The 19,749-nt window shown below is 27.6% G+C and overlaps 1 protein-coding gene and 2 pseudogenes across 2 annotated transcripts; 1 reads left to right on the plus strand and 2 right to left on the minus strand.

Moving 5' to 3' along the window:
• Nucleotides 1–1,197: 1,197 nt before the first annotated feature.
• On the minus strand, nucleotides 1,198–4,158 carry LOC145945095 (uncharacterized). The gene is made up of 7 exons (XM_083053928.1): nucleotides 3,901–4,158; nucleotides 3,662–3,804; nucleotides 3,348–3,431; nucleotides 3,099–3,243; nucleotides 2,637–2,803; nucleotides 1,857–2,085; nucleotides 1,198–1,661 (listed from the first exon to the last, which is right to left on the minus strand). Exons 1-7 carry the CDS (start codon nucleotides 4,142–4,144, stop codon nucleotides 1,534–1,536), a joined length of 1,140 nt encoding a protein of 379 aa, XP_082910054.1. The 5' UTR covers nucleotides 4,145–4,158; the 3' UTR covers nucleotides 1,198–1,533.
• A 589-nt stretch (nucleotides 4,159–4,747) lies between these two features.
• On the plus strand, nucleotides 4,748–8,762 carry LOC145945096 (uncharacterized; annotated as a pseudogene).
• A 3,246-nt stretch (nucleotides 8,763–12,008) lies between these two features.
• On the minus strand, nucleotides 12,009–18,001 carry LOC145945675 (proto-oncogene tyrosine-protein kinase ROS-like; annotated as a pseudogene). Its single transcript, XR_014426895.1, has 8 exons — nucleotides 17,936–18,001; nucleotides 17,622–17,809; nucleotides 17,138–17,546; nucleotides 15,478–16,907; nucleotides 15,209–15,310; nucleotides 14,858–15,051; nucleotides 13,581–14,051; nucleotides 12,009–12,435 (listed from the first exon to the last, which is right to left on the minus strand). The product of XR_014426895.1 is annotated as a proto-oncogene tyrosine-protein kinase ROS-like (transcript).
• Between the last annotated feature and the right edge of the window lie 1,748 nt (nucleotides 18,002–19,749).

Here is a 19,749-nt window from a genome sequence, read left to right on the forward strand (position 1 = left end):
CGATACACTATAATATCTTATTCGCAAATAATATTTTTTTTACAGAAATCAGTTTATAACCCGTATGAAAAAAAATTATAAGGAAACTATTTAAAAAAATACTGGAAAACTACTGAGAGCAATATAGAAAAACTATTTAAACACTACTGAAAAATACTGGAATACTACTGTATACGTATTACAACACTATTAGAAAACTATTGAAAACCTATTCGTGAAGTATAGTGTCATTCCCTGTAGTATTTTCGTCAAGAACTATTGAACACTTATACCAAAACTATTTGTGAATTATTCGATTTTTATACTTCAATGACAAAGTACGACTGTAATCAGATTTAATATATTTGTATTTCAGAAATATTATTACAATGCATGTTGAATAATATTATATAATATAAAACATTTTGAAATACAAAAGTATTATCGGTCGAGATTTATAGACACAGAATGATAAGTTGTAATACAATTTATGAAATTAAAAAAATACATACTTCAACTTTTTATGTTTACAATACAATACATATTATTTATACTAAACACATACAAGAATATATAAAAAGAATTACATTATTTATGATTAATATAATAAAAAATATTGATTAATCAATTTCTACAGTATTTACCAAAGGCACAATGTATAATTTATCTTCTTTATAATGTATATTACAACACTTTTTATCAAAGTCTGAAGGAAAACAAGAAATATCATTATTTGTTTCTCGTGCTATAAATGAAAACATTTTCGTTGATATACCTTTGTGTTTACAAAGTTCTTCGTCTAGTATTTGTAGTTTTTTTTACCAAGGAATAATAGTGTGTTGTTTTTTGTTCTAGTATCTATATATCTATAGTATTTTATATTAATTAAAATTAAATCTGAAATTACCATTAGTTCTCCGTTATGTAATATTACTGTGCTATTGTTCCTTTTAATAAGGCGAGGATATTTGCAACTATGATAAAGAGCATTTTTATAAGAAAATCTATAAAATAACTTAACTTTTTCTGTTATTGTTTGTTGTAATAATTGCTTAACCAAAAGTGTTTGAGACAATAATAAAGTTATTCGTAAAGAATAAAAAAAAACATTTATAATACATTAATAATATTACATATAAAATAAAAAAACATTTCTTTTAACATGACCAATGTTAATTTCTTTTAACATTAATTTTTGTAATATATATTAGGGGCTGCGCATAATAAAAGGAATAAAAAACGAAATAAGAAAAAAAACAGAGAACAAAAAACAGGAACAGGAAATAGGGAACAGTTTAATATAAAACATGAAATGTAATTTAGTAACGCAGAATAGAGAAATTTCATCACTTTACCTTAGTACTATTCCTCTGTTCTTCTATTTTGCGTTACTAAATTATATTTTATATGTTTTATATTGAACTGTTCCCTACTCCCTGTTTCTGTTTTCTGTTCTTTATTTCCTGTTCCTTATTTTTTTATTGTTCGCAGCCCCTTATTGTTTTTTTTTCTTAAAAATTAATTAACAATACTTGCAGAGTAACTCGAGAAAAGTTATTCATAGTTATCTTCCTGCTTTTTTTTGCTTGCTCGAGGTACAGCATTATTACATTTTTGTCTGACAGCTGCTTTAAAAAGTTTTTGAGTGTCTTTATTACACTCAAATATTGAAAACACTTGTGCTGTAATAATAAAAAGTAATAATTTTTAGGGGAATTTAAAAAATATATTAATAAAAATAATATATATAATATTGAAATTAACATATATATATTGTGTTTTTTGATTATAGAATATATGTGATATGTAACATTAAATCTATGAACTGCAAATTATTCATATATGAGACACAAAAATTTTTTACTTGGGATTGTTACCTTCAATTGCATCAAGACGTTTTGGATTTAAAGGTGGTTTAGGTGTTATATTTGCTCTTTTCATAGTATTGGCAACTTTTCCCGTCAAACTGGATGATGCCAGTTCTTCTTTGGAAAAAACCACTGACAATAAATCGCATGTGTATTGCGAAATACTATTTCTATTACAATTTCGAAGGCGACCAGCATTTACAAAAACTCCTTTCCCACCGACATTAATTACTTTTTCCTATAAGTAAAAGAAAAAAATAAGTTAATTATTTCTATAAACAAAACAGTGTACAACAGATATACAAAAATTATGCTTATATTATTATTAAAGATTTCTTTATTTGACGTGATTTCTATATTATTTGTCACACAAGCCTCACTTTTATTTTTCTATAAATATGTAACAGAAAAATTTATATGAATCATACAATTTAATTTTAAATATGAATTAAATTCTGCATAAACGTGAATATATACATGATATTATTTTATACAATTTTACAACGGTATTATATACATTTTCAAAATTTATAATAAAATTTAATATTAATTATTATTAGTAATATTAAATATTATTAAATATTTTAATTTAATATTAATAAAAATTAAATATTTATTTAAATACTTATTAATAATTTATAATAATTAATAATAAATAAAAATATTTCCTCACATATAAAATTGATTCCATTGAACAAAATAAAATTTACGAAACTATTAATTATATTTAAAATGAATCATTTTTATTAAAGATAAACGAGATAGATTTCTTTAAAGATTAATATTTACCTTGTAGTTCGCAAATGAATCATCCTTGTATATTTTTTCTGTTTTGTGAAGTATGTTATTTTCCACCACATTGTTTCCGTTGGAATCCGAAATAAAATCAATGTTGTCATGTATTTGTTCTGTTTTGGTAAGTATGTTTTCTACCAAATTGTTTATTTTCGGCAAATCTACAAATTAAATATAAAATTAGAACAATTAGAACAATCATTTACAAATCTTGAAAAAAATAATGTATGAAATTATTGTATAATATATTTGCTCTCAATATAATGTATGCTTCAGGTTTTTCTAATATAAATTTTTCTGTAACATGAAATATTTATGTTAGAAAAACCTGAAGCATATATTATATTGAAAGCAAATATATTATACAATAATTTCATACATTATTTTTTTCAAGATCTATTTTTGCTTATGTAGTATGTAAAATAATATATGATTTCATACAAATAAGATACATACTTTCTATACAAGCAAGTGAAACACGCAGTGCCACATTTTCGTTTTTTAAATCATTATTTTCTTTTTTCAAAGTTTTGTTCTCTTGTATTAAATTTTGCGACATTTTTGAAGAGCTGTCATCATCTGAAGATTGTTCTGACTCTATCTACATTTAAAAAAAAGTATTATAAAATCAATATGTGAAGAATGTGTTTGAATATTATATTACTTTTTGCAAATATATATATATAAATATCTAGGAAAACTTACTATAGATGAATGTTTACTTGTTTTCAATTCTGTCCATAATTTTGAAGATTTGATTTCAGTGTTTATCTCATTTTTTTTGTATTTCTATTTTTAGAAAAAAAATTAAGATATTATATATTAATAACACAATAAGTAATATAAATAATAAGGGGCCTATTCTGTAACTTTTAACGATGTTGTTGTGCATCACTGCGCAGACTTTGTATCATGAAATAGCTGCGCAATGATACATAACGAATGATACATAACATCATTATAGATTACAGAATAGGCCCCTAAGAAAAGAATTTATAAAACTCAGTGAATGTAACAACCTTTTTTCTCTGACTATCCTCTGGCTCTTCATCGTCACTCCATTGTTTCTTACACATTGATTTTCTTTCCTCTTTAGTTGCTTCTAAAACTCCATATGTTTCCAAATTGTCTCCAAATCGTTGCTGGCACATTTTGGTCCATTCTTAAATATTTGAAATAAAAATATTAATGCTATAAAGCTATAATGCTATAAGTTATAATAGATTTTAAAGATATCTTATATGTATATGTTACGTACCACCAATAGAAAGTATCTTCGCTACAACTGTCTTCCATTTACATGTTTTCACTCTTTTCTTCATTATCGATACTGGTGCAATGTCACAATTAGGCCATTTTATTTTTACTTCACTTTTCTTTTCGATTATATGTAAGTATTCTTTTTCTTCACTTATTTTATCTTGCAACCAGTTTTGATAACCAACAGCAATTTTTTTATCTTCGTTGACAAATTCCAACAAAAGACATTTGTTATTATCCATTTCTAGTATTTCTTCCTTATGATGTTTATTATTTCTTTTTTATCTTTTATATATAATATAATGCCTTAACCTGCTTTATCTCTTGCTTATTATTATGGCAAAATTTATCAGTTCGGTGGTGTATTATTGTTGTCACTCGTTCACACTTCGTCTTATATTTGTGTAATAACACTGATCAAGATTCGAAAAATCGTCGTAAATAATGCGTGCGATACTCTTCCTCAAGAATACGAGCGACGCACCAAATCTTGTTTGATATTGAATAGCGCCCAAATAAAACGCCCCAAAATAGTGACGCTGCCCGCTGCCAGACGGATGGAGGAGATATACATATGTGTACATGTGCGGCTCGGCGGAATCTGATTCGGCTTCTTCCTTGTGTGCGCGTACCCCCTCCACATGCTCTGGCAATGGACAGCCGGGCAGCGTCTCGAAACTGGCAGTATTCCCTCTATCTTCGTTTGACGAAACTTTGCGGCCATCTTATTTTTTACTTTTGACAACACTGGTTTAGTGCGTTGCTTGTATTTCTAAGAAGGAGTATCGTACGCATTACGATGGTTTTTGGAATCCTGGTCAGTGTTATTATACAAATGTAAGAAGAAGAGTAAACGATTGATAACAGTAATATACGGAACAGACAAACTTGCTGAAATAATAAGCAACAAAGATAAGGCAAGTTGAGGAATCATTACATACAAAAGATAAAAAGGAAACAACGTCTACGTATTACATAATGTCGAAAGGGAAAAGAGGACCTTATAAAAGATATCTAACAGACGACTCTGAAGAAATTCCCATAACAACAAAACATTCTCGTACACTAAGAGCAAAAGAACGGAAAATAGTGACACAGGTAAAGTCATATTTTTCTTTTTACTTTACTTTTACTTGCTTTATAAAATGATCTACACATTAGATACACACACACACATATTCATATATATATATATATATATATATATATATGTATTTGTAGATGGAAATGTACATTGATGGAGAAATTAATTTGTGTGAACAAAGTGATATGACAATTAAAGAGCATTCTTTCCAAGAATCTTTCGAAGAAGAAAACATGATTCACAATTATACTGAATGTAACAATAAAAATAAAACTAGTGAATCTGAAGAAGACGAAGATGACCAGGATTTAGCTGAAGATGGAAATAGTTTATCTGAAAATGATGAACACGATTATTTATCTGCGGATGAAGATGAACACTATTATTTATCTGAAGATGAAGATGAAAATGATTGTTATAATACTTTTAACAATAAAAATGACAATTTCTTTTATGACGATAATGGAGAGATTCATGAAAATTCTGATAATGAAGAAAATGAGAATCAAGAATATCAAAAACATTCGAAGGTAATTTTACAACACAAAGCCAAGTTCATTTTACATATCAGATGTGTGCACTAAAAAAATAAACATTTTTAAAAAAACATTCTTTTCTTTAAAAAGTATTCTTTTTTCCGATACATGTGATATGTGGAATTTGAACTTGACTGTGTCATATTTAGGGCGTTTTTTTAATTCATCGATTATTGTGAAAATTTTAAAATTTTATCTGTTCAGTTTGATATACCCTCTACCCGCATAGAATCAAAATTATGATTAGCGGACACCGTGTATATACATATATATATATGTGTACAAAGTAATTCTCAGCCCTAATATTAAATCAGCTGTAACATTTATTTAAGAGGAAAGTTTTTGCAGCCAACTTCAGGGCTGTATAGTACCAACATCATACACTATAAAACCGATATATATAATTGACATAACTTCAAATAATTCAACATAAGCACAGTAAACATGATGGCGTCTAATAAACAACACATTAGGCATTGTTTGCTCTTTGCATTTCAATTAAAAAAAACCGGGTGAAACTGTTACTGCTGAGCGTTACAAAATTCAACTTTTGCGTTTAAGTGACGAAATCGAGCGCAAAAGACCTTTTACGGGCAACGGACGAAGGCCGGTCATTCTGCTGCACGATAACGCGAGGCCACACACGGCTAAAGCGATTAAGGACACGCTTGATTTGTTGGGCTGGGAAATTTTGCCACATCCGGCGTATTCACCGGACCTAGCCCCGTCAGATTTTCACTTGTTCCGGTCCCTCCAACACTATTTGGCAGATTCCCACTTTAAAACGCTCGAAGAGGTCGAAAAATGCATTGCTGACTTTATTGACTCTAAACCGGCGTTCTTTTACCAAGAGGGGATTCGTCACCTACCCGAAAGATGGCAAAAATGTGTAGATGCCGTCGGAGATTACTTTGTTGATTAAAGTTTATTCTAAGTTTGTTTAAATAAACGTTAATTTTCATTAAAAAAGGCCGAGAATTAATTTGTACACCTAATATATATGAAAATAGACCGTGTATATACATACGCATATATTTTCTTGCAGGAACACATAGAATTTCCCATATATGAAGGATGTGATTTAAGTAAAGAAGAAAGCCAATTATTAGTAATGAGTATGGCAGTTAAAAACAGATTGACTGACACTGGATTACAAGCTTTGCTTCAAATTATTGATTGTCATTTGCCATTTAAAGTACACCACTCAAAGTATCATTTTCTACAGTTATTTCCAAAGGTGATTTCTTGTAAATATTATTTTTGTCCAACGTGTTTTACTATATTGACATTTCATCATGATATTATTATTGAATGTAATAATTGTAAAGAACGTTACGAACAAATCCAATTACAAAAAAATTTTAATTTCTTTTATCATTTTCCACTAAAGCCGCAGTTGATTGAATTATTAAATTCCAAATTATTTACACAATGTAGAAAAACTTGTCCCATTGAAAGTGATATCGTAGATGGAACACTTTATCGTCATTTAAAAGAACAAAATGTTATATGCGATAACGATATTACTATTCAATGGAATACAGATGGTGTAGAAATATTTGAATCATCCATGTACAATATATGGCCCATTCAAGTATGTATAAATGAATTACCATACCGACTTAGAAGAGAAAATATTTTGCTTTGTGGATTATGGTTTTATAAGAAAAAACCACCAATGGATTTGTTCTTGCGTCCATTCATAGATGAACTTTTGGAATTACAAACCAATGGGTTTTGGTGTGCCGCATTTGGACACAGAGAACCTATACTCATAAAAGTTTATGCACTTCTCGCAACTGTAGATACGGTAGCTAGACCACTTATTCAAAATATAAAACAATTTAATGGTATATATGGATGTTCCTATTGTCTCCATAAAGGGGAACAAATTTCAATCAGAAGAGGTCAGATACGTATATATTCTGGTGATAAAAAAGCAATGCGAAGAATGAAGCAACATTACAAATATGTTGAGAAAGCTATTAATAAAGGAAGACCAATAAAAGGTGTTAAAGGGTCTTCAATAGTAATGCTTTTACCTACTTCTCATATTATTCATTCTTTTCCACCAGAATATATGCATTCAGTTTTATTAGGTGTCACAAAATTATTTGAAACATTGTGGTTTGACTCAGCTAATAGTAATAAAGATTGGTATTTAGGTTTAAGAGTTACTGAATTCAATGATAAATTATTGGCTATACGGCCTCCATGTGAAATTACAAGAACGCCACAATCCATAAAAAATAAAAAATGGAAGGCAAACGAATGGAAATCTTTTTTGTTATATTATTCGCTCATTTGCTTGATTGATATAATGCCACAGAAATATATTAAACATTGGTCACTGTTTGTATATAGCATCTATATTTTTTCCAAAACGAAATTTACAGACAATGAGTTTGATAAAGCGGAAAGAGCACTTCATCAATTTATTTTAAATATCGAGTTACTCTATGGAAAAGAAAACATGAAGTATAATGTACATATGATGCTTCATATGTCAGACTATGTAAGAAAATACGGTGCTGTATGGGCGTGGTCGGCATTTCCGTTTGAACATTTTAATGGTATAATAGCAAAAATGTTTCATGGAAGTCAATGCGTGCCATTACAAATTTGTAAAAATTATTCCAGAATAAGATATATAAAAAAAATTCAGAAATCTTTAGTAAGCCTAATTGTAGTAGAGAAGGAAAAAAATTGTTTAAAAATATAATGAAAGAAACTAAAATTATAAAATGTATAAAATATGGAGATGATTTGAGAATATTTGGGAAACCTGCAGATATAACTTTATCATTGTCTCAAAAACTGTTGGTTGAACAGTTATTACAACAAACAATAACAGAAAACGTTAAGTTATTTTTTAGATTTTCTTATAAAAATACTCTTTATCATAGTTGCAAATATTCTCGCCTTATTAAAAGGAACAATAGCACAGTAATATTATATAACGGAGAACTAATGGTAATTTCAGGTCTAATTTTAATTAATATACTAGAACCAAAAACAACACACTACTATATTGTCCTTGGTAAAAAATTACAAATACTAGACGAAGAACTTTGTAAATACAAAGGTATATCAACGAAAATGTTTTCATTTATAGCACGAGAAACAAATAATGATATTTCTTGTTTTCCTTCAGACTTTGATAAAAAGTGTTGTAATATACATTATAAAGAAGATAAATTATACATTGTGCCTTTGGTAAATACTGTAGAAATTGATTAATCAATATTTTTTATTATATTAATCATAAATAATGTAATTCTTTTTATATATTCTTGTATGTGTTTAGTATAAATAATATGTATTGTATTGTAAACATAAAAAGTTGAAGTATGTATTTTTTTAATTTCATAAATTGTATTACAACTTATCATTCTGTGTCTATAAATCTCGATCGATAATACTTTTGTATTTCAAAATGTTTTATATTATATATTATTCAACATGCATTGTAATAATATTTCTGAAATACAAATATATTAAATCTGATTACAGTCGTACTTTGTCACTGAAGTATAAAAATCGAATAATTCACAAATAGTTTTGGTATAAGTGTTCAATAGTTCTTGACGAAAATACTACAGGGAATGACACTATACTTCACGAATAGGTTTTCAATAGTTTTCTAATAGTGTTGTAATACGTATACAGTAGTATTCCAGTATTTTTCAGTAGTGTTTAAATAGTTTTTCTATATTGCTCTCAGTAGTTTTCCAGTATTTTTTTAAATAGTTTCCTTATAATTTTTTTTCATACGGGAACTGTCAAAAATATTAATCCAGTTTAAAATATTGTAACATATTATTTAAAACATTACTTTTACTTATGTAATATATATTAATATGAAAATTTAATTAGCAAATAAACGCCTCAAATAGCTGCTTTCTTTAAAAAGTGTTAATTAAGCGTTAATTTGCTAATTTAGTAGTAAAATTATATGTTAAAAAAATTAAAATAGTGAAATGTTGTAAATAATATGTTTTAATATCTTATTCTGGATTAATATTTTTTTCCCAGAAATTAGCTGATAACTGTCAAAAATATTAATCGAATTTAAAGTATTATAACTTATTATTTTAAATATATTATTTTTAATTCTGTAACATATATTATTATTATAAATATTTAATCAGCAAATAAACCTCTTAAATAGCAGATTTCTGTCAAAAAATATTAATTTGTTAGTTAAATTTTGAAATAATAATATATTAAAAATATTAAGATAGTAATATGTTGTAAAATAATAACATATATTTTTTTATTTGATCGCTTTTTTAGTTGAAAATTTTGAAAAATTGCGAAATTTAATTACATTTATATTATTGTTTTTGATACAATCGAATATACTACACTCGTTACATTGTACATTGGGTTTAATCGAAGAAAATATACTATATAGTTATATATTGTAGTTTGATCATATAAATCATTATAATCGATCTTGAAATAAAGTTTAATCAAGTAAGAGATAAAAATTCGAAATTTATCGAGATACATAAAGAAACATCATTTCGATTAGTAGTATTTAAATTAAATCATTGTGAAGATTACATGGAACATTGGTCATAGTCGAGAATCATATGAAAGCCGATCGAGTATAAATATTATATCTACAAGAAAGGAAAATTGTTATGTTAGAAACGTTACAAACGTTATGCGTTTTACTAAAAGTGTTAATGCTAACGAGAATGACCATAACGTTTTCGTCAGGAAATCTAGGGATTCTGGAGAATCTTTGAAGCTTCGGTCCAAGAAGTTACGAAGAAAAGTATTCTCGTGTACTTTAATTTATATACTTTACGCAAATAAAAGATTTTTTTCATGAAGAAAATTGAATGTTATATATTGCAGATAATACACTAATTGTGTAATTAAAACTGTATAATACAACAACTAAAGAGTTTTAATTTTTAAAAAATGTATATAAACTATATTAATTTTACGTCACACATTCAAAAATCAATGTTATGTAGTCAAATTTAAACTTAAAATTAAATTTAATTCAGACGATATATTAAATTTTTTAAACAATATGTATTATAATATAATTGTTAGATTTAAAAGAAAGAATTTTAAAAATTAATGATTTTGTTGATTTATAATAATTTTATTTTTTGTTACTTAATAAGTTTGTGACACATTTACATAAATTGTATGTAATTTCTAAAACATTTTTATTTCTCTAGATATGTTTAAATTTACTAATTTTTGTTTAAAACTTGCAGAGTAAATTATTTTTTATTTAACGAAATTTATATAGAAAATCAGAATTTTTTAGTTAAAATAATTCGCATGCTCAACGGATAGTATCCGTCGGATACTAAACATCGAAGTGAAAGGTGATTGGTGCAGTTGAACTTCGAATTGGGGACAATTAATCAATCTATCAATAATATGCGCAATAAGCTGTCACTTTTGCTATATGTGAGAATTTATATACACTATTTATCACTTAATATATATATATATATATATATATATATATATTATTTTATGATCATGAAGAAAATGTTAATAAAAATATACATATCATATATACATGTATGTTAAAAAAATATGAACATTATTGAAATTTTCAGTGATAACAAACGCACTTGTGAAAAAGAAAGTCAAGATAAGATATCGTTACTCATTAAAAGAAATTAATTAATTTTAATTTGAAACTAATATAAAAACTGAATTATGCGACAAAATTCCTTTAACAATCAAAGAAAGACAAGCTCCTATGATTTATTTATTAAAAGAAATAGTTGTAAATTCTTATTAGCTTTTATTAATAACTCATTGCAAGACTTTCTCCTTAACAAAAGAAAAAATCATATTCAAGAAGATATCTTGATCAAAAACAAAATAAAATAAAATTTTTTTAAATGTGATTGTATAGTTAATGCATTTAAAACATTACAGTTATACAAGTAAATTAATATATGCAAAAACATTTTTTTTTAATAAAAAGTTTCTTACTTTAAAGTTTTAAATAAACATGAATGCCATAATGAGATAAGTTGGAATCGTTTTTCAAAAAGTCATTAGATTCTTCTCTAAGATAACATCTATGCAACTAGCAAATTTACGGAGTACGGAATTCTCTACCACCTTCTAATAAAGCATTGACTTGGCCTAATTAAAAAGCGTTTGTCATTTTCGTGCTATGATACTGAATTAATATGATAATATATAAAACTTTAATCTCTAAAATGATATACTTTTTATTTATCATTCGGTAAATTCTTTAAAGCTAATTTACGAATCGCAAGTTATATCTTTCTCTTACGTATTAAGATTTCTCATTGTGACAGATCACTGGTGCAGATGGATCTGCATTCGAGCAGTCATACAACTTCTAGTTAATATATAGTTTATTACGTATCTTTGAAAAATGAATTATGAAATGACAATGATAAGTTCATATACAGATATATATATATATATATATCTATATATAAACGTATAATACAGCAGTATAATTTCAAATATCCCATAGATGTAAAACTCATCGTTTCTTCTTAACATACATATATACAAACAATTAATTAATTGCCGGCTATATAATATTCATTGATGCGTCGGATTCAGTATTACGTCTTCTGTGTCGCTTCTTAGAGCTATAATATTGTTCAGACAAAGTTTAAAGTTTGGTCTATCATTCGCTTCACTCCAGCAACGCTGCATTAGTTGGTATAACGAGGATGGACAGTTGCATATGCAATCTGCCTCCCGTGCATACATAATCCATCACTTCGAGATAAGTTTTGGTAGAATAAGGTTGCTCATCTAACGATGTAATCTCCCACATTAGTACTCCAAATGACCAAACATCGCTCTGAGAAGTAAATATTCCGTTCATTAGGGATTCCGGTGCCATCAAGCGAAAAGGAAGCAGACCTCCTCCTTCCTAAAATATAATTTTAAAAAAGTTAAATTTTCTATTCTAAATATCCATTTTTGCAATAAGTATTCTTAAGCAAAAAACGTTTACTAATATTTTGCATTATACATTATACATATACAGGGTGTCCCATTTTAATCTCCCCAGGCAAACATCTCGAAAAATATGGAAGATACGAAAAAATGTTTCAGACAAAAGTTGTAGGACTTGAAGGGGGACAGATGATGAAAATATGGATTTGACCTTGAATGACCTATTGAAGGTCAGATCAAGGTCATCGTTGTTTTCTTAAATAGAACCCCCTATTTGTAGTTGCATATTCTTGTAGGCCTTGTTGAGACGTTTTCAAAACACTAACTATTGATGTCTCTTACGCAAGCCGTTTCTAAGATACGAAGCTTCAAATTTGACATATCATCGGCATTTGCATTATCCAATGTACACCGTGGGGAGGTTGTTCATTCAAATTGTGTATGTGTGCGTGTGTGTGCTTCTTTAGTAAAACTTTTATCTCTCTTTCTCTACCATTTTCTTATTCTTTCCCTTACATTAAAATAACCAGAAGAAAAATAATTAGAGAAAAGTTTTACTACAGAAGCACACAAACACACACATACACATAAAGTCTCCTTTTTAGGACCACTTAATGTACAAATTTGACTGAACAACCTCCCCGCGGTGTACATTGGATAATGCGAATGCCGATGATATATCAACTTTGAGGCTTCGTATCTTGGGAACGGCTTGTGTAAGAGACATCAATAGGTAGTGTTTTGAAACGTCTCGGCAAGGGCTACAAGAATATGCAATAAAAAATAGGGGGATACATTTTAGAAAACATCGATGATCTTGACCTGACCTTCAATAGGTCACTCAAGGTCAAGTCCACATTTTCATCATCTGTCCCCCTTCAAGTTCTACCACTTTTGTCTGAAACATTTTACTGTATCTTCGATATTTTTCGAGATGTTTACCTGGGGAGATTAAAATGTGACACCCTGTATATTGGAGAAATACATATAAAAATATATGCATAGTCTTCATTTTTCTTAAATTCTATTTGACTTACAGATATAATATATAATAATATAAAAAGTCGCAATAAAAAAACACTTTGAAAAGTTTCATATTTTTTAATTAATTATATCTACCTGGCGATAATAGTCATTTCTGTAAATATCTCTAGCAAGTCCGAAATCACCGATTTTGACAATACGATTCTTACGATCTCTCGCAGACACTAAACAATTTCGGCACGCGAGATCTCTATGCACAAAACGCAGCTCTTCTAAATAGCAACAGCCTCGCGCAACATCTTCGCACATAGCGAGCAAGTCTTGTAGACGCAGAGCGTGTAAATCAGAAGGTTGTAATATTTGACACTCTCTCAAATATGTTTGCAGATCAGTTTCCATTAATTCCAACACGAGTAATGGAGAATCCCCGTCTAAGCAGATAGCTAGTAATCTTAACACATGTTCGTGTCTAAAGTGACTCATAAGCTTAGCCTCTTGCAAGAAATTCTTTTTTTCTTCCACGGAAGCACCCTTTTTTAACATTTTTATGGCAACGAATGTCTCTGATCCCGGTTCTTCTAAGTCCTTGACATTCCCTTGATACACCTGCAAAATATTGAAAATTAATGTAACTTTTATTAAACAAGAAAAGATAATTTAATTTTATATAACATTATACATATATATTTTAATTTATTTTAAATAATTCAACGAAAAAAAATTAAGTGCATATGTATGTCTCATAAAAATTAATGTATTACTAATTCTTTTAAAAAGTTGATTTATATATCCGAAAAAATTGTATTCTCATCTTAAGTATATGCCACTTATCATTATATCTTCCACTAAAATAGGCGCCAAAAGGATCCTCTTAATTTAGGAGGAAAATTCTGTAAAGAGATATTCTTAACATGCAAGAATATATACTTAATGAGATGTTTTTCTATCCGTGTATTATTAAAATTATTAATCGATATAACAAAAAACAGTCTTACAAATGGACATTTGTTACTTATTACATGTATATTTAAATGTTACACATATAATTAAATATTTTTTATGTATTTGACATAGTTAAATACACATTTTTGCTTATTATGTTATTATTTTTAATATTAATTGTAAACTTATAAATTTAAATAATATTTTATTAATTTTTATCTTACATTTATTATTAATTTATTATATTTATTTATTGCGGCGCTGAAATTGCAAAAAAAATAAGAATATATTCTCAATTTAATATAAAAGATGGAAATATTCTTATTCATTAAGAATATCTATTAAGAGGACTTATTAACGCATTTCAAGAAAACAATTTTTTTTGGTGTATAATTTACTAAAAAATGTGTATTTTTCATTTCTACATCTAAATATTAATGACTTAAAATATAACGTTACGAAAATTTTACCATTCCGAATGCGCCCCTTCCAAGGTGTTTTGTTAGTGTGATTTGCTCACGTTTGATTTTAGTCAGCATAAATTTATTTGGATTAAATTGCAACGCAGGACTGTATAGCGCATTGAGCTGAACGTTTCCGATAGGTACCTCATGTAGAATCCTAGTCAAATCCTGCTCGTTATCTTCTTTGCGTTGTCGGTATACTGTTATAAAGTTATAATATATTTAAATAATATTATGCAGTGTAAATTTTAAATTTTGCTCCTATAACAAATAAGTTAATGTTTTTTTAAAAAATCTCTCCACTTATTACATTAATCATAATTTGTAATTTAAAAAATGTGTATCAAATATACTTACAACAATAAATAAAGTAGCAGATGCAGATTACAATAACGGTAACAGCAAGGCTTAACATCAATGTTAGATTATATTGCGTAGCTCGAATTATCAAATCGTCACCTTTGTTACATAAAAATATAGTTTTAATTTTTTTGTCTAATTTGAATATTTCTACTTATAATTTTATCATTAAAAATATTTCATTCTTAAAATTATGTAATTCATTTATGTGTATGTAAAATAAACAGATCATATTAAAATATCTACATATTATCATATTTGCTTACCAAGTGTTTCAAAAATAAATCTTTCATCAGATGGCCATGTAAAGTTCTCGTACTCAGGATATGTCAGTATCAAACGAAACTTGTATAAAGTTGCCGGTAGCAAGTTTTCTATATAATACATTACTGTCTCATCATTATTCGTCTCAAAACTATCTGCGATTTGCCACTTTTGCATCACATTATTTTTGTATTCCAGTACGTAATGGATCGTCAGATTAACGCTAGGAATCCACGAAATATTCATATTGTTTTTGTTAACTCCGCTCAAAGTTATATTGTTCGGTTCCGAGTACGTGTACACAGTTTTGCTCAAACTGTCATTATATAAATTGCTGTAGTTAGCTGGATACACACGTAAATATACAAAGTATTTCTGTTCTGGCAGCAACGGTTGGATTATTGTAAAAAGTTTGTTGTCTACTTTATTATTAATCAATGGCTTTTCTATCGGTTGCGTACTGTTCACCGAGTTAATTGTTTCCCAATATACTCTATAAGTTACTGTCGCACAATTCAGTTTCGTGGGTAGCATCCAATAAACTGCCGCTATAGTCGGCGTCAGAACCTGAACGTTCACATTTTCTGGTGCATTGAGTTTGCTTTCGTTAGTTCTTAGTATGACTTCCGATCGGAATTGCAGGTCCATCGATAATTGATCAGAGTAAAAATTGCTCACAGCTAGCTTCAGCTTGTATTTTGTAAACGGTGTTAAATTCTGAATATCATAATATTGCTCGTATGTCTGTATATAGAATTCATCGAACTTGTTATGAAGATTATTATTCAAACAGCTTACGTAGATGATATATTTAATAGTAGGTATGTAGTTTTTGCATTTGTGCTTGCGATTTGGTTTTGTAAAGTTCAGAACAATACTGTGCGCTGTTATTTTTACTATTGTAATATTATAATTCTTTTCATCAGGAGTAAGGCATTCCGTCCGAGGATATGGTTGTAAGGAGGATGAATTACCAAACGATATTATGGGAGTAAAGTCATCCGTGAATTTTATTATTTTCACGTGTTTAGATGCGTTTTTTTCACTGTCGACAAGTGCATACTTCTTCTTTAAATTATAAATATGAGAACTGAGTTCATTTGCATCAAGTTTAATTATATAAATGTTTGTTTCATCCATTATAAAATATTGATGAAACTCCGTGCCAATTTCAGCGATTGAAATTGAATTACATTTATTTATTTTAATGTTCGCCACAATTAATTCATGATTTTCTATCCAGTATATTAGCGGCTCCTCTGTATTCATGATGTCAAGCTTTACACCAAAATCAAGTATTAAATATGATATTTTGTATGGACAGAAGGTTTGGATATCGGTTTTTAAAAAAGATTGCACATTTTTTCCGTCAAGATCCGATTTCATTATTACAAACTGCATATCTGATAACACTTCCATCCAATAGAAAAATCTGGAAAATATATATATTATTCTAAATGTGTATTATAGAACATAATTTTAAACGTGAAGTTAAAAAAATAATAAACTTAAGTTCTTACAATTTTGTGATAGTTAATGATTTTAGGATTCTTTATATCTTTATTACATAATCATAGTATATTACTGGAAAATTAGAAAATAATATAAATTCTTATTTGAAAGACACAAAAGTGCTTATTTTTTCAAGTGAAGTTAACGTACCCCACAGACGGCTGTATAGTTAAATAAGGAGTTCTTATGCCCAAGATCTTCTCATATTTGACTATGCCATTTTGCCACATTGTTAAGTCCAGCTTTATAATGTTTAACATTGATGACATGTTTACCAAGATGACATGTTCCGTCCAATATAGATTTCTTCCTATTCAATCGATGCAGAGAGTGTATGCATTTTCTTTTAAACTAGTTATTTTCGTAAAATTATTTGTATTCATATCCCCTATCATTAAATCTCGTATATACTCATGGTCATTATTAGTCGCCTGAATCCAATAAATTTTATGTTCTGCTACAGAATAAGCCACTTCTTTAGCACTAACATTGCTATTAAGGGTAAAGAGATTGACGTAAGTTCTTGAATCCAGATCCCATTTTGCAATAGTATTACCCACTGTAAACAATAATTGAGGTATCGGATTTTCGTGCGTCGTTGATAGGTTCATTAAATCTGTATAAGGACCAGCACCAGCTTTAGTATGCGCTCGTACTCGAAAATAGTACGTTGTATTAGGTTTTAGATTATACTCTGTGCACTCCAATGTAGTTAAAATGGTTTTCTCGTCACAGATTTGAATCTTTTTTAGGTACTCGATGAACCAACATTGCACTGTATATCCTTGTATCGCTTTGTTTGCAAATTCAGGTTGGTTCCATCTGTAAGACAAATTTTAGCCTTTTCATATTTAATAATTTTTTATCAGAATTAATATTTTTATTGTATATGTCTATGTTAAATTTTAGAGAAAAAAAGGATATAGACTGAAAACTTAGACTCTTCACCTGAATGTCACAGTAATGTTCAATTTTTCATTGAGAAATCCATTGAACTCTACGAATGATCTTGGCTCGCTCGGAATTATTCCTACAGATTTTAAGATGGTACATATTAATATGTTTAAGTTGATTATCTCGGTAAATTAAAAACAATAATAATAATTTAACGTGCAATAAAAATAAAGAAAAAGAGAAAAAATAAACATATGTTAAAAAATTAACATAGCAAGTTTTTAAAATAATGAAAAACCATAAAACTCTTGTGTGTGTGTGTGTGTGTGTGTGTGTGTGTGTGTGTGTGTGTGTGTGTGTGTGAGAGTGTGTGTTTCAAGACTTATGTTAGAAAAGTAATTGCTAAGTTATAATCAAAAAAGCTAACAATAAAGTGCTAAACCCTTTTCTAAAATTTCCTATTTATTCACAAATCAGAAGTATATTATTTGCGACAGATTTAAAACAAACAAGAAAAATAATGAAATTGATGGTGTTATCTAAATTCTGCTTTATTTTATATACAGTGTATACATTTTTTTCTCTCTTTTCAAAAATAAATTTTATATTATCTTTGTTATTAGAAAATAGTTTGATATTTTTTTAAAGTTAATTTTTACTCTGTCTTAAATTTACATTATACTTACAACTTTTAAATTTTTTGTTAATTTTTTATTAACGTTCTATATATTTATTGCATCTTACCAATAGAATCTGGGTTCATGGACATATTTGCAAATGTAACTTCATCGACTTCATCGACTTCATTTCTTATAGTCACGCTATCAGAATAATTCTGATCCGGCTCGAGATTTCGTAAAATGAGATGATTGTTGTTTTCGGACACTGGAATATCCTGAATAAAATATAACATATAAAAAAAATAAGTAAGGCAACTAGGCCAGAAATTCCACGGTATCTATAATGATAAATAAAATAGTCGTATATTGTATAGAAATATATATAAATAAGATTATCATAAAAAATAACATATATATGTCGAAATAACTAAAATGAGCATAATTTTTTCGTTTTTATAAATATTAGCTTGATATTTTTATTTATAATTCCATTCCTTATTTATAATGTGTTAAATATTATGTAATTTCATTTCTAAAATATTTATTCCTATTATTTTTCAACATATTTTCTTGCGAAATATCAAACATTATTCTTATATTAAAAAGAATGTCACGCAGAATAGGCAGAATAAGGATTATTTAATAAAAATTAATAATCGTTTCTTTTTTAATAAATGATATATGAAAATGTTACTCTCTTCGATTCCTGAAGCGATTTTGCTGATAGTTATAGTTCATGATTTAGTTTTTTTGCGATTGTTAGTTAACTCTTTAAAATAAGCGAGTTTACTATGTAATAATCCGTATGTTTTAATTAAAATTTCAATAATAATGTTTGTATTTCAAGAATAGAAATGTTTATAATATTCTCATTTATGTGTATGTGTGTGATTATAGGAACAATATAAATTTTTGGATTTAAGATTTTGTCGAAATTCTTTTTAATCTTATAACGCACAAAAATTCTGGAAAACAGGATACCATAAATTTTCGATTGACATTACCACGATATATAAGAATATGTGCATATTCTACATCTAACTATTTAAATGGATATCTATATTCATATGGTTATATAAATAGATATACTTTGAATATTATTTATATACATCTATAAATTTTTACTAGTTAGACTGGAATATATTGCTGTTACGTATGTAGTTCATTTAACTATTGGCCGTATAAAGTTAATTGATACAATTTAAATTTTATTGTACCAATATAGTCGACATTCCTTTATATGTATAT

This window comes from Prenolepis imparis, unplaced genomic scaffold (assembly GCF_030444845.1).
Source record: "Prenolepis imparis isolate NDT839.2.m4 unplaced genomic scaffold, iyPreImpa1.0 SCAF_14, whole genome shotgun sequence".
Classification (NCBI taxonomy): Eukaryota; Metazoa; Arthropoda; class Insecta; order Hymenoptera; family Formicidae; genus Prenolepis; species Prenolepis imparis.

Bases quoted from the DNA above. Each gene is read 5' to 3' on its own strand.
- LOC145945095 (XM_083053928.1), bottom strand. From the start codon at position 4,144: ATGGATAATAACAAATGTCTTTTGTTGGAATTTGTCAACGAAGATAAA. The intron at 3,805-3,900 runs GTACGTAACATA...CAAATATTTAAG, and splicing joins GAAGATACTTTCTATTGGTG to AATGGACCAAAATGTGCCAG. The intron at 1,662-1,856 runs GTAACAATCCCA...TTATTATTACAG, and splicing joins ACGTCTTGATGCAATTGAAG to CACAAGTGTTTTCAATATTT.